The sequence below is a fragment of the Corylus avellana genome, chromosome 9 (genome assembly GCF_965113065.1).
Source record: "Corylus avellana chromosome 9, dhCorAvel1.hap1.2, whole genome shotgun sequence".
Lineage (NCBI taxonomy): Eukaryota > Viridiplantae > Streptophyta > Magnoliopsida > Fagales > Betulaceae > Corylus > Corylus avellana.
The window spans coordinates 6,114,504-6,130,177 of NC_142498.1; the positions used below are offsets into that span (position 1 = coordinate 6,114,504).

Here is a 15,674-nt window from a genome sequence, read left to right on the forward strand (position 1 = left end):
TAACAAACAATCGGTGAAATTAAAAGGTACTAAAACATGGAATACCAACATTGTAAATTGTTAAAATTTGAGGTTATAATTGCGAAACCTCTTATATTTCAGGAATGTAAGTGAAGTTTCCCCAATTTTCTATTATTGCAACATAGACAGACAAAATAATAGTAAGTACAGATTAATTTACTAAGGTTTTTTGTAATTTTTTTTATTATTATTATTATTTTTTGTAGTTTGGTTATTTAATTTATGTTGATAGTTGATAGGGTACAATAATATCTGTTCTTTTGCTTTCTTTTCTATTTTTTTTTTTTTTTTTTTTTTTTTGGAAAAGACTTGGCATTTTGTTTTCAAGATACCTAAGATTTCTACTACATCAAAGAAGCACTAAAGCAGAGCAGGAATGAGGAAACACCACAACAAGGGCCAAACCCTCTAATCCCAAATACCAACCTCCATGAACCCATCCTCACTAGCAGAGCCCCTGAACATGCCAGTTGAGTTGAACCCACAAGCCACTTCCCCTTTATTCGACACAGCTATGAGCCCAGCTTTCCCTTCATCGAGCCGCTCCTTTATCACAAAGTCCACCGCCTCCTGAAGGCCCAGGCCCTTGTACTCCATCACTGCCGCCACCTCACGCGCCAGGGTGCCCCGTATGATGGCCTCCCCTTCTCCTGTGCACGAGACCCCACAGATATTACACGCGTAGGTCCCAGCGCCTATCATGGGCGAGTCTCCAATGCGACCGCTCATTTTGTTCATCAGCCACCCGGTCGACGTGGCTGCCGCGCACCGGCCCTGGCTGTCCACCACCACGCACCCAACCGTCTCTGGCGCGTACACGCTGATTGGGAGCCCGTTCATCATAATTGGACTCTCTGCAACGGCGCCGCATGTCTCCAATCCGACGGCTGGAACCCTGTAATCAAACACGATGGCGTTCGCTTCCTTTGCCAATTTCAGCATTCCCACGTTTTCTTCCGTGATGAAATATTCGTTGTCGACAACCTCCACACCCTGTTGCCTGGCGAACTCTTCGGCACCAGAAAAGGCAAGGTAGGAGTGAGGAGATTTGTCCATCACGAGCCTGGCGAGAGAGACCGGGTTCTTGACGGTGGTCAAGCCCGAAACGGCGCCGCATCTTCTCCCATGCCCATCCATGATGCTCGCTTCCATCTCCGCGGTTCCTTTCGCCGTCAGGGCAGATCCACGGCCAGAATTGAACAGAGGATCGGTTTCCAGTTCTCTGACAACGAGTTCGACGACATCAATGGCAGAAAGGTTGGAACGAAGAGCGGAGATCCCGAGATTCAGGCAGCGAGTAAGGAGTTGTTTGGCCTCCTCTTGACGCTGTTGAGGGAGATTTGGGTCCACTCCAGCGCCTCCATGCACAGCAATAGCCCACCCACCCTTTTTTTTTTTCTCTCTCTTCGTCTCACGCTCCTCCCTTTTTTAGCCTTGTGGTGTGTGTGTTCACTCTTTTGCTTTCTTTTCTAGAACCTCATACATCTCCTTATTACAAACAACAAAGCATTTACAAGTTAATAATTTTCATCCATTATAGGAACTCATTGTTCAGACCTTAAGGGGGGCTCTTTGCCATTGGCGTGAAAAAAGAAAGTGGTCTACAAATGTAACAAGATTTGATTGATGCGTGAAAAAGGTAAGAAAGTTTGATATGGAAAAGTAAAAAAAATTTATTTTGTACTGATTTTTTTTATTTAAATAATAATAAAATGTGATTAATGTGATATAAAAAGTAAAAATATTAAATTTAAATTTGAAACGAATAGTTTAGGTTTTTTTTTTTTTAGCTCAATTGGCAAACAACCCCTGACAGGCTCCTTACTCAATTCCTTAGAGTTGCATTTATATATGTTCAGAAGTCAAAAAGCTTTTCCGCCTTAACTGATAATTGGCAATAATTAAACTTGCTGGAGATGACTGACTGGTTGTGGAGTTGGTTTTACTAATTAGGCTTATTATTTTGTTTAATGGTATATTTTACACTAATATTATATAATCATTTTTGTCAAATTAGTTTGCCAATCAATAGCTCTCAACAATAATATTAAGAAAAATGTTATATTTCTTAAAAAATAAATTCAAAAATTTGATTCTCAAATGATATGTCATCATCGCATCACCTTATGCATCTATTTACTAAAATAATAAATCATATTAAATGGTGACACATCATTTAAAAACCAATTTTTTTTAAAAAAAAAAACCTAGGATTTTTGCTTATGGTGAGGACTTGATGATGATAACATGGTGTGGGTGATACATGCAGTTTGCTAGTTATGAGTCAAATAAGGGGTTATTTAATTCTCTTATGGCAATAATTTTCTTTCATGACGTCTGCAAAAAAGTAAAAATAAATCTCAAGGAAAAGGAAAGATAGAATTAAAAATAGAAAAGGAGAAACAAGGCTGGGGGGAATAACTTTCCACCAGTTTTCATGCTTTCTTTTGAGTCTTAATAATCCACAAGTGTTTCCAACCCTTTTTCGCTTTATAAGGGCCGGCAAAAACCCGTTACACGATTAACCTATACACGAACACGACCCGTTTAGCTAAACAGGTTGCGGGTTTGACATGATTATAACACGAAAAATAGCCTGGTAACCTAATACAATCCATTTAAAATAACCGGGTCATATCGGGTAGACATGACCCGTGCTCTTAAAAGGTAACCCGACCCGTTAAAAAAACCCTAAACCCTAAAATGAAAAAATGTAATAATAATACATTAATACCAATGCAATTGTTAATAAAAACATTTACAAAATTAGCAATTTTCAAAAATTAATTTTCAGATTGTTATTATTTTATTTCAATAAGTATTTTGTGCACCATCCAAATTACTTCCAACAACTTAAACTATACTACTTATTCGCATCAAACCACCAGTTTAATTTGAAGGAATTGTACCCAATAATCACAAATATCAACCACATAGAAAATAGCTCTTAAGCCGGCTTTGATAACACTTTAGAGGAGATTAACTCTTTGGGAATTTGGACTCAATTGAGTTATATTAACCAATTACTCTTATATTATGTTTCCACATAAAACTTAATTAATTTTCACTCACATGCTTATACTCTACAATTTCAATCATTAATTTTGTTAGCTATCAAGAAATCATAAGAGGAAAGACAAAAATAATTACAAACCATGAAAAAGACACAAAAATAATTCCCGACTTTTAGGGTTTAGGATTTTTGTTACTTTTTTTTTTAAAACGGGTCTGGCGTGTCAACCTGGCAGACACAAAATTAACCGGGTCTTAATCTGTTAGACCCGATTAAGATCCGAACTCAATATGGCCAAACCTAATACTTGTTTTTTTGTGTCATGTTCGTGTAGGGCTCGCGAGTCGTGTTAAAATTGTCAGCCCTATTTTATATATTCTTTAGGAGATGAATTTGGACACGTAATATATATATAGAGCTCTTGATCCTTGTATCTTTTCTGACTTAGCAATATCCTTGATAAAGATAAATTTCTTGGAGTCATCCAGAGAAAGTCAACTTATAAACCAATTTCTTTTGATGAAAAGTTTTTGGGTGGATTCACACAAAGAACTAAGGACTTTTCAAAAGAAACAACGTTGACATTCTTGAAGATAATTTAACGTTGTTCAATTTTTTATAAGTTAAAAGGTAACCCGACCCTACTCGACCCGTTGAAAAAACCCTAAACCCTAAAATAAAATAAAAAAGTAATAATAATACATTAATACCAATGCAATTGTTAATAAAAACATTCACAAAATTAGCAATTTTTAAAAATTAAATTTCAGATTGTTATTATTTTATTTCAATAAGTATTTTGTGCACCATCCAAATTATTTCCAACAACTTAAACTATATAACTTATTCGCATCAAACCACCAGTTTAATTTGAAGGAATTGTTCCCAATAATCACAAATGTCAACCACATAGAAGATAGCTCTTAAGCCGGCTTTGATAACACTTTAGAAGAGATTAACTCTTTGGGAATTTGGACTCAATTGAGTTATATTAACCAATTACTCTTATAATATGTTTCCACATAAAACTTAATTAATTTTCACTCACATGCTTATACTCTACAATTTGGATCATTAATTTTGTTAGCTATCAAGAAATCATAAGAGGAAAGACAAAAATAATTATAAACCATGAAAGACACACAAAAATAATTCCCGACTTTTAGGGTTTAGGATTTTTGTTACTTTATTTTTTTAAATGGGTCTGGCGCGTCGACCTGCCAAACACGAAATTAACCCGGTCTTAATCTGTTAGACCCGATTAAGATCTGAACCCAATAAGGTCAAACTCAATACCTGTTTTTTCGTGTCATATTCGTGTAGGGTTCGCGAGTCGTGTTACAATTGTCAGCCCTATTTTATATATTCTTTAGGAGATGAATTTGGACACGTAATATATATATATAGAGCTCTTGATCCTTGTATCTTTTCTGACTTCGCAATATCATTGATAAAGATAAATTTCTTGGAGTCATCCAGAGAAAGTCAACTAATAAACCAATTTCTTTTGAAAGGTTTTTGTGTGGATTCACACAAAGAACGAAGGACTTTTCAAAAGAAACAATGTTGACATTCTTGAAGATAATTTAACGTTGTTCAAATTTTTTATAAATTAAAAGGTAACCCGACCCTACCCGACCCGTTAAGAAAACCTTAAACCCTAAAATAAAATAAAAATGTAATAATAATACATTAACACAAAATTAGCAATTTTCAAAAATTAATTTTCAGGTTGTTATTACTTTATTTCAATAAGTATTTTGTGCACCATCCAAATTATTTCCAACAACTTAAACTATACAACTTATTCGCATCAAACCACAAGTTTAATTTGAAGGAATTGTACCCAATAATCACAAATGTCAACCACATAGAAGATAGCTCTTAAGCAGGCTTTGATAACACTTTAGAGGAGATTAACTCTTTGGGAATTTGGACTCAATTGAGTTATATTAACCAATTACTCTTATAATATGTTTCCACATAAAACTTAATTAATTTTCACTCACATGCTTCTACTCTACAATTTGGATCATTAATTTTGTTAGCTATCAAGAAATCATAAGAGGAAAGACAAAAATAATTACAAACCATGAAAGACACACAAAAATAATTCCCGACTTTTAGGGTTTAGGATTTTTGTTACTTTATTTTTTTAAACGAGTCTGGCGTGTCGACCTGCCAAACACGATATTCACCGGGTCTTAATCTGATAGACCCGATTAAGATTTGAACCCAATAAGGCCAAACTCAATACCTGTTTTTTCGTGTCATATTCGTGTAGGGTTCGCGAGTCGTGTTAAAATTGTCAGCCCTATTTTATATATTCTTTAGGAGATGAATTTGGACACGTAATATATATATATATATATATATATAGAGCTCTTGATCCTTGTATCTTTTCTGACTTAGCAATATCATTGATAAAGATAAATTTCTTGGAGTCATCCAGAGAAAGTCAACTAATAAACCAATTTCTTTTGAAAAGTTTTTGTGTGGATTCACACAAAGAACAAAGGACTTTTCAAAAGAAACAATGTTGACATTCTTGAAGATAATTTAACGTTGTTCAAATTTTTATAAGTTAAAAGGTAACCCGATCCTACCTGACCCGTTAAAAAAACCCTAAACCCTAAAATAAAAAAAATGTAATAATAATACATTAATACCAATGCAATTGTTAATAAAAACATTCACAAAATTAGCAATTTTCAAAAATTAATTTTTAGATTGTTATTATTTTACTTCAATAAGTATTTTCTGCACCATCCAAATTATTTCCAACAACTTAAACTATATAACTTATTCGCATCAAACACCAGTTTAATTTGAAGGAATTGTACCCAATAATCACAAATGTCAACCACATAGAAGATAGCTCTTAAGCCAACTTTGATAACACTTCAGAGGAGATTAACTCTTTGGGAATTTGAACTCAATTGAGTTATATTAACCAATTACTCTTATAATATGTTTCCACATAAAACTTAATTAATTTTCACTCACATGCTTATACTCTACTATTTGGATCATTAATTTTGTTAGCTATAAAGAAATCTTAAGAGGAAAGACAAAAATAATTACGAACCACCAAAGACACAAAAATAATTCCCGACTTTTAGGGTTTAGGATTTTTGTTACTTTTTTTTGTAAACGGGTCTGGCAGGTCGATCTGCCAGACACGAAATTAACCGAGTTTTAATTTGGTAGACTCGATTAAGATCCGAACCCAATAAGGCCAAACCCAATACCTGTTTTTTCGTGTCATGTTCGTGTAGTGTTTTTGAGTCGTATTAAAATTGTAAGCCCTATTTTATATATTCTTTAGGAGATGAATTTGGAAATGTGATATATATATATATATATATATCTATATCTTAGAGTCATCCAGAGAAAGTCAACTAATAAACCAATTTCTTTTAAAAAGTTTTTGTGTGGATTCACACAAAGAACCAAGGACTTTTCAAAAGAAACAACGATGACATTCTTGAAGATAATTTAACGTTGTTCAAATTTTTGTAAGTTGTTGGACTAAAAATTTGGAGAATCTAAAGATAGTTCAGCAACTTGCCATAATAGTGGTCAAACTCTTAAAGCTAATAGATTTTTAAATCAAAATGATGAGTAAAACTATGAAAAGGGCTGAGAAAAAAGAGAACCAATTAAAAAAGAGCCTTTCTGACATTTTGCTTTATTATTTGTGAATATTGAAGACAGAGTTGGTCAACTTTAAGACCATAGTAATTAAGGCACTTTCTGCTCACCCAACAATTTGGCTTCCTGATAAATACTGAACATGAATCTCTTCAAAAAAAACTAGAGTTTTATGTTACTTTTTTAACTCTAGGGAGCTTATTGCAAATTGCTACAAATTGTTTCCAGGAAACATTCTGACAGGGAGGGCAGCTCTTTTCATGTCTGAGAGATTTTGAAGGTGTTTAAGATTTTGATGTCTTTTGTTGATATTTACGTTGATAAGAAAAAGTTTTTGAATGAGTGAATGTTATTGAGTCAACCCTTTGCATGTGCTTGAAATTCTCGGAGGATGAAAGATGGTTACCATCTGAAACTTCTGTAAGGATCTTTCGTACTCAAGAATTGTCGGTTTGAATCTTGTTCTTCTTTTGAGTGATGGGTCAAAGGAGTCAGGTGCTACTGCTGCTTGCGTTCATCAAATTTTTAGTCATAGCAGCACAGACAGACCCAAATGATGGTATGTTCTTCGGATTAATTTGTTATTTTTGTGCTATCATTCCATGCAGGTGGCAAAAGCTACTTGAATCCTTCTCTGTGTTTGATTTTTGGTGACTGAATTCCAACATTGCACTTTAATTTTTGATGCAGCTGCTGCTCTAATGGCTCTCGGGAGTAGCTGGGAAAACAAACCATCCAATTGGGTGGGCTCTGATCCTTGTGGCGGTTGGGTAGGAATTGAGTGCATCAATTCACGTGTAACCTCCATGTAAGTTCTTTGCCCCCATTCTCTTGCTGGTGTTTGAAAATTATTTCATGAAAATTATAGTTTCCTTTAAAATATTTCAACTTTCTCTCTATTTTTTGTCTTACTCTTTGTCCTGGATTGGAAAGCTATGAGAATTTTTTGTGCTTTTTAAGGGATTGTCTAGAATGGCTTTTGGAAAGACACATGCTCTACTGGTCACCCAATAGTTAGATTTTAGCAGCTATTTTTTAACAGTAAAAAACTGCCATTTCAATAGTAATAAACTGCTTCCATAACTCTGTAAAAGTAAATTTTCATGAAATTCAAAGATACTTTTTTTATCTGCTGCTGTTAAAAATTTTCTTTTCTCTCTTTTTCTTATCTGCCTTTTTTAGAGTAGTGTTCAAAGTTTGCAATATGTACATTACATTCGAGCAAGTATTGTATCCTGTGGACATAATTGTTGTATTCCCTTTTGCAAAACTTATTATATAAGTGCGAGGCAATATTTCTCTAGAGACAGATTCATATTCGCCTTAATGTTCAAGGATTCAGTCATTCCCATACAGATTCTATTTTGCTTTATTTTATTCCATAGTTCCCAAATTTTTATTAATCTGATTGCACTCAATTTCAGAATATTGACAAGCATGAATTTGATGGGTCAGCTATCGGGAGATATCGGGTCATTATCTGAGTTACAGACTCTGTAAGTCTTGTAATTGCACGTAGCCTCTTTTATTTTCATGGGAATCCATTCAGAGATAATGTGTTGAACCAACATTTGGATGCCATATTTCTTATCTGACTGCAGTGCTCATGTATCTTAAGCTTTAGTGTACATTAGGTGCAGCATATGCCTCATATGCCAGGGCTGCTCTTTATCTCTAAGACTTGTTTCTTAGAAACTAACCAACAAAAATGGATTTCTTTTGCTTGTTTAAATGAAATGAAATTCAAGATCTTCATAGTTGGTGGTAAAACAAATTTCAAAATTAGTTTGCATATATATCTATTTTGTGGTTTGGAAATGTTTTAAATGAACAGTTTTAAAAACTTTAGAAGAAGAGAAAAGAGAAAGTCAAGTTAGTATTTATAAGGCCCAACTCACACAAAACTGTGTATGCACTTGTGTGTATTCTCTAGTACGTGTGTGCGTGGTAGTTCGATGTACAATGCTTCTAAAGTAGTTAATCCAAGCTAGAATATGCCAATTCGTTGGGCAAATAATTTTTTGAGGAAAGTTACTCAGTAACGCACTCTTAAGAGTATTTCATTTTCTGTTTTCCAATATTGTTCTTAGAATTAGATGCAGTATCTAGTAGTAGCTTTTTCAATTCATTCCTGATTACCAACTTCTTGATATAGGGATCTATCTTCCAACAAGTTCATGACAGGACCGCTACCACAAGCAATTGGGAATTTGAAGAAGCTATCAATCTTGTGAGGAAATACTGATTGCCATTATATTTCATAACTGATTGGTGTGTTTAAAATCCTTGAAGTTAACCTGTTGGATTTCCATATGCACTCCAGATGCCTGACTGGTTGTGGATTCTCTGGTCCTATTCCAAATGAAATCGGATCTCTGCAGCAGCTACTCTATCTGTAAGGCTTTTTCAGATTGTACTTCTATTATTGTTTTACTGCAATGGCAAATAAATACACATGAAGTTCCTTTTGGCTGAGGCTGTCTAATGTTCTGGAACCATTCATTGCTGTTACTTGCAGAGCTCTGAATTCTAATAATTTCTCTGGACAAATTCCAAGTTCAATAGGTAATCTGTCCAATCTAGATTATTTGGACCTTACTGAGAACGAGCTTAGTGGATCCATCCCAGTCTCTAGTGGGAATAAATCTGGTCTTGATATGCTACTTCAAACAAAGCACTTGTATGTCAAGTCTCACTCAGATTTCATGCTGATTAATTCTTTTTTGCACTACCATTTTGTTTTCTGTAATTAATAACTATCTAAGCTTCCTTCATCATCTAAACAGTCATCTTGGAAAGAACCAGCTATCGGGCACAATTCCACCTCAACTTTTCAGCTCAAATATGAAACTCATACATGTGTAAGCTTTATTAAACTATCTATTTCCAAGAATTTGTAATTATAGCTTAAGTGGCTGACAAAAATCTATTCATTAGTCGTTCGCCTATATGGTACGACTAGTAGAGAAAACAGGTGGCGAGATTTCAATAATGACTCCATAGTCATCATGGAAATGTATATATATATATATCTAATATGGCATCCCCTTCATGCACTTTGTCTAATGGGTATTGAGTATGCAGCATCTTTTGTTCTAATGTAGAAAACCAGAGTAAATGTCTTTAGTATTGAAATTGAGAATGAGACTTTTTATTTCAATATCTAAATAGTTATACGAACTTATACGAACACTGTCAGCTTTAGACATTAATTTTCTACCTGCTATTTTTTTTGTTCTGGGCAGGCTTTTTGATAATAATAATTTATCTGGTATCATCCCTTCCACCCTTGGACTTGTGCAGACCTTGGAGGTGGTGTGAGTATCTGTTTCACATACTCAATTAAGACTATTGGTAGCTGTGAACTTCTACCATGCTTTTTTCTACTAATTGTGATGTTTTGTTTGCAGACGCCTGGATAGAAATTCACTAAGTGGGTTGGTGCCTCCAAATATCACTAATCTTGCACATGTTCACGAGCTGTAAGCAGAAAAGATAAACATACTAATTAAAGCTTGAAACTTGTTGCCAAAAAATTATTTCACTAATTAAGAGAGGCTTATTGTTATCTGTTTGCAGGGCCCTGTCCAACAACAACCTTACTGGCCCTATGCCCAACCTTACTAGCATGAACCTCCTCAACTATGTGTAAGTAGTAATAGTTATGCTGACTGAATTTCACATAGACATGGTCACAGACCCAAATCTGTTATGATATCATTCTTTTAATAAAATGTAATCTGCAGGGATATGAGCAATAACAGTTTTGATAGTTCTGGTGTTCCTCCTTGGATTTCTTCCTTACAGTCTTTGACAACATTGTATGTTTCACTCACCCCCCATACTCTGTGTTTGTGTGTGTTGAGAAATGCTACACTTACCGAATTTTTTATCCAAAATTTAGTTCCCAAATGATGTGTCACAATCACATGAGATGGTGACACATTTCCCAAAATAATAGATTGCATAGGATTGTAACACATCATTTAGGGACCATATTTTGGAGAAATGTTTTTGGAAGTGTAGCACTTCTCGTGTGTATATGAATGCAATTAAGAATTTGGTAAAGCCAAAGGGAGGTTTAAAGTGCTCAATGCTCATAAACATAATGACCTTGTATGGCAGAATGATGGAACGAACACAACTTGAAGGACCAATTCCTGCTAACCTGTTCAGCCCTCCCAATATAGAGATAGTGTGAGTATCAGCTTGATCTCAAGTATCACCACCATTCAATTTCATTCTTGTGTAGACTTTATAGTATCCAAACAAAAACAAACATGTAAAATTTATTTGAGCACATGGAAGTGCATAAATATCTTCATAGAATGGCAATTATGGTTATGAGGTGATTGTCTGAAATGTGGCACAGGGATCTGAGCAACAACAATCTCAATGGCACCCTGAATATTAGTACCACGTATAGCCACGAATTGCAACGCATCATTTTGCGGAACAATTTTATTGCTAAATTTGAACCAATAACTGGAGGAAACAACATCACGATATCGTAAGCCCTAAACTTCAATTATCTTTGTCATTTCTTCTTCTTTTTGATTACTTTTTGGAAGTTAATTGACCAAACTAGTACTATTAGCTACAACCTTTACTTCTTGTAATTATCTGCAACATTTTGCAGACTTGAGGGTAACCCAGTTTGTGAGGTGACAGGTCAAGTGACAGAGAGTTACTGCAATAATTCCCCATCAAGTTTGCCAAATTCGATGCCACCCAACTGCTTGCAACTTTCCTGCAGTTCGGATCAGGTTGCCAGCCCCAACTGCAAATGTGGCTATCCATACAAGGGCACTCTATTCTTCAGAGCTCTTTCCACCTTAGACTTGCTAAACACAAGTTACTTTGTAGCTCTAGAGGATTTGCTCATGAAAACTTTCGAGTCCTCTAAACAACCTGTGGATTCAGTTTCCCTTAGTAATCCCACCATAGACTCATTTGGCTACCTTTTATTGAGCATGGACGTTTTCCCATCAGGAGAAGGCCGTTTCAATGAAACGGGAATTACTATGATTGGATATGTGCTTAACAACATGAGTTTCAACCCACCACGTCTGTTTGGACCCTATTTTCTTATTGCTTACTATACAGGTAAGTCTGAGTTTGACACTGAACTGAAAAATAATAGTTATGATTTTTGCTCATTGCATTGTGATATTTGTTCAATATTATCATGATGAATTCTTTGTGTCTATCTCACTCTCTCTCACACATCATTGAGGTACCTACAGGATCAAACAAAGGGAAAAGCAGAGGCATTATAATTGGAGCAGCAGTTGGTGGTTCTCTCCTCCTGTTATTACTAGTCCTTGCAGGATTATATGCTTTCCACCAAAAGAAAAGAGCAGAAAGAGCTACTGAACAGAATAATCCCTTTGGTAAGATAGGCATAATTTTGGAACAGATTAGCACCTTGTAGTTAATCATGTGGATTTTCTACGGCTTAATAGTGCTATCATGTCACAAAAAATGCAGCAAATTGGGATGTGAATATGGGAAGTGGTGGTGTTCCCCAATTAAAAGGACCCAGACGGTTCTCTTTTGAAGAGATTAGGAAATACACCAACAATTTTTTGGAAGCGAATGGCATTGGATCTGGAGGTTATGGGAAGGTTGCTTTTGATTGTCTCTCATCATAACTAAATCATTATTTACATAACAGAACGAATAGTTTTGCTTTACTGCAACTTGATTCCTTAAAAAAGGAAAAAAAAAAAAGAAATTAAGTATTTCTTTTTGAAAGAACTTTTTCTAGTTAAACCAAACTTACAAATTTCTCACAATATTCTCTACTATTTTACAGGTCTATCAGGGGACTCTTTCCACTGGGAAACGAATTGCCATTAAACGAGCTCAAAGAGATTCTATGCAAGGTGGGCATGAATTCAAAACTGAGATTGAACTTCTATCAAGAGTCCATCACAAGAATCTTGTCATCCTTGAGGGTTTCTGTTTTGAGCAAGCTGAACAAATGTTGGTATATGAGTATATTCCAAATGGTACTGTGATGGATAGTCTTTCAGGTACTTCCATCCAATTCTTCACATTCTCCTCTGAATATAAATTCTGGCAAGGTTGAAACCTACATTGCAAAACTTATTGCCATATCACATTGAATTCTTCAGTTTATTAGCTTTTAATGTTTGTCACCCACCCTTAAGGCATTAGTTGGGAGACAAGCAATGAAGAAAATCATAGCAGAACATGAACATATATAGGCAATGAAGAAAACCTTTTTTCTGCAGAAGATTTCTAAGAACACAATCATTTGTCTTTTATTTGATAACATATATATCATCTATTATGCAGGGAAGTCAGGAATAAGGTTGGATTGGATGGGAAGGCTTAGAGTAGCCCTTGGTGCAGCCAGGGGTTTGGTCTATCTACATGAACATGCGGATCCTCCCATTATACATAGAGACATCAAATCAAATAACATCCTACTGGATGAAAGTTTAAATGCAAAAGTTGCTGATTTTGGACTCTCCAAGCCTATGTCTGACAGCCAAAGGAGTTATGTCTCCACTCAAGTCAAAGGAACATTGGTGAGTGTAAAACTCTGATATGCATGCCAATGTCATGGGAAAGCTTTATGCATGCACCACACACACCCACTTCTATTACTTCAAGAACGTTAGATTTATATGAACACAAGGTTTTGGGTTTTGACTCCCCCTTAAATTAATGGGAGGAATTGTCTTCCATTTATAATAAACCACATGCAACTCATCAGTTCTTGTTGGGGAGAGAAACACCATGGAGTCAAACAATAGTACATTAATATATATATTTGGACACCACTTTTAGCCCAAAAGCCTAAGCTAATGGGCTTAGGTCCACTTTAGTATATTAACTACTTTTTTAGTTTATACTTGCTCAATATGGGACACAAACATCACAAATGCATACACAACAAATCTCCCCTCACTTGTGAGTCTTCTCTACACTTGACCAAATTTCTCCTCGCACAAGTGTGTCACACATACTTCAAGAGAAACGACACTATTTTTATTGGAGTCAAATCAAATGCATCAAACCAAGACACTCGTATCAGCAGCAACGGAAGCTAACCATGGACTCTAATACCAATTGTTGGGGAGAAAAACACCAATAGAGTCAAACTAGAGTAAGTTAATATACATATTAGGACACCACTTCTAACCCAAAAGCCTAAGCTAATGGATGTGGGTTCACTTATGTGTATTAACTACTCTTTACATTTGCATACACAACAATTCTTACACGTTACAATTTAAGACTCTAGACCTTAACAATTCTCTATTACACGTTACAAACTCTTCTACTTCAAGTGATTTATATCTCAAGTAACTCTTCATTAATACTATAACTCCTATGACTTTTGTGTAGTCTTCTAACTCTTCTTATATTCTAAGAATTCTGTTCTAATAAAAAACCACCATGTAATTAAGTGGTGGGAAAGAGATGTGCAATTTATGACCCTGCAGCCTCCATAGTAGAGCGAGGTGCATTTTTCAAATCTCTAGCAATGCAAATTAAAGGCTTATCTTTGTTGCAGATTTCACAACATTTATTGAAATTTTGAATGTGGACTATGGATTTTCTTCATTGTTTTAGGGCTACATGGATCCTGAATATTACATGACCCAACAGTTGACTGAGAAGAGTGATGTCTATAGTTTTGGAGTGCTACTGTTGGAGCTAATAACTGCAAGAAGGCCAATAGAGCGAGGGAAGCATATCGTGAAAGAGGTAAGGAATGCAATGGATAAGACAAAAGAGTTATACAATCTTCATGAAATTCTTGACCCAGCCATTGGTTTGGGAACAACTCTAAAAGGTTTAGAAAAGTTTGTGGACCTGGCAATGAGGTGTGTTGAAGAATCAGGGGCCAAAAGGCCTACAATGGGTGAGGTGGTAAAAGAAATTGAAAACATTATGCAACCTTTTGGGTTGAACCCCATTGTTGAATCTGCATCAACTTCGGAAACTTATGATGTAGCCGGCAAAGGCCATTACGACCACCCTTACATCGATGATGGCTTTAATTACAGTGGTTCCTTCCCTCCTTCAATGATAGATCCTAAGTGAATATCATTTCACAATTTAGAATGCTCAACTTGGTAGGAATTTTTTTTTTTTTTTTTGGTTTCTTCGTATATGTTAGAGAAACCAGTTCATCTATCTTATACATGAAACATGGATACTCATGTTAAATAACCATTTATTGTTAGAATATTTCAATAATAAATCTGTTCTTTCTCCGTAGCATGTATAAATAAAATGTAAGAATGACATACCTCCATTAATCTGGAGACAAGTTTCCAATATTTGTAGATGCCCTAAAATACTGAAGAAAACAGTATTATGTGTATGAAGAGACTATTACTCTCTAGTCTCAACACTAATTTTCGTATATTGACCGAAATGAAGTCTAATGAGCCAACTTCACTTGTATATAGGTTGAGAGTAAAAGGCTTCTTCATGTGTCCACAAAATTTGACCCATCCCATTAAGGGCTTAAAACTAGACAAGCGACTATGCTAGTCCACAGAAACAGAATAAACAACAAAATTTATTCTAAAAAGCTTAAGTTTATAGGAAGAATAAATTTAATCATTTAACAAACACTTTAACATTTATCATCACGTGTGGGTTCAAACTTCTTTTTTAATAGGTGCTGCTCAATATATGGAATATTTAATTTAAATGGGAGGTTCGAACTTAAGGCTTCTTCTGGCTCTGATACCATATTAAATCACCACTGATATCAAAATTTTCTTTAAGAGATCATTATTAGATCCTAGAAGTCATAGATGGTTGGGGTTCATTTTGACAAAATTAAGGAACCTAAAGTTGTTTCCTGGAGATGACCTAGGCTGTCTACAAGGACCAAAACAGTAGATGGGTTATTTATAGTCAATGGATAGTCGATTATACTAGCCATTTAGCAAAAGATTTGTATTTGCATAGGTTTTATAAAAATGTTTTC

At 35.1% G+C, this 15,674-nt stretch overlaps 1 protein-coding gene and 1 pseudogene across 1 annotated transcript; one reads left to right on the forward strand and one right to left on the reverse strand.

Moving 5' to 3' along the window:
• Positions 1-343: 343 nt before the first annotated feature.
• On the reverse strand, positions 344-1,254 carry LOC132190817 (putative isoaspartyl peptidase/L-asparaginase 2 pseudogene; annotated as a pseudogene).
• A 5,567-nt stretch (positions 1,255-6,821) lies between these two features.
• LOC132189803 (leucine-rich repeat receptor protein kinase HPCA1) lies at positions 6,822-14,944 on the forward strand. Its single transcript, XM_059604597.2, has 19 exons — positions 6,822-7,247; positions 7,379-7,496; positions 8,113-8,184; positions 8,844-8,918; positions 9,012-9,083; positions 9,207-9,368; positions 9,475-9,549; positions 9,934-10,005; positions 10,099-10,170; positions 10,268-10,336; positions 10,435-10,509; positions 10,814-10,885; positions 11,061-11,198; positions 11,328-11,794; positions 11,935-12,081; positions 12,179-12,315; positions 12,507-12,726; positions 13,013-13,248; positions 14,300-14,944. The coding sequence occupies exons 1-19, from the start codon at positions 7,166-7,168 to the stop codon at positions 14,771-14,773; spliced, it is 2,835 nt and encodes a 944-aa protein (XP_059460580.1). The 5' UTR covers positions 6,822-7,165; the 3' UTR covers positions 14,774-14,944.
• The last annotated feature ends 730 nt before the right edge of the window (positions 14,945-15,674 follow it).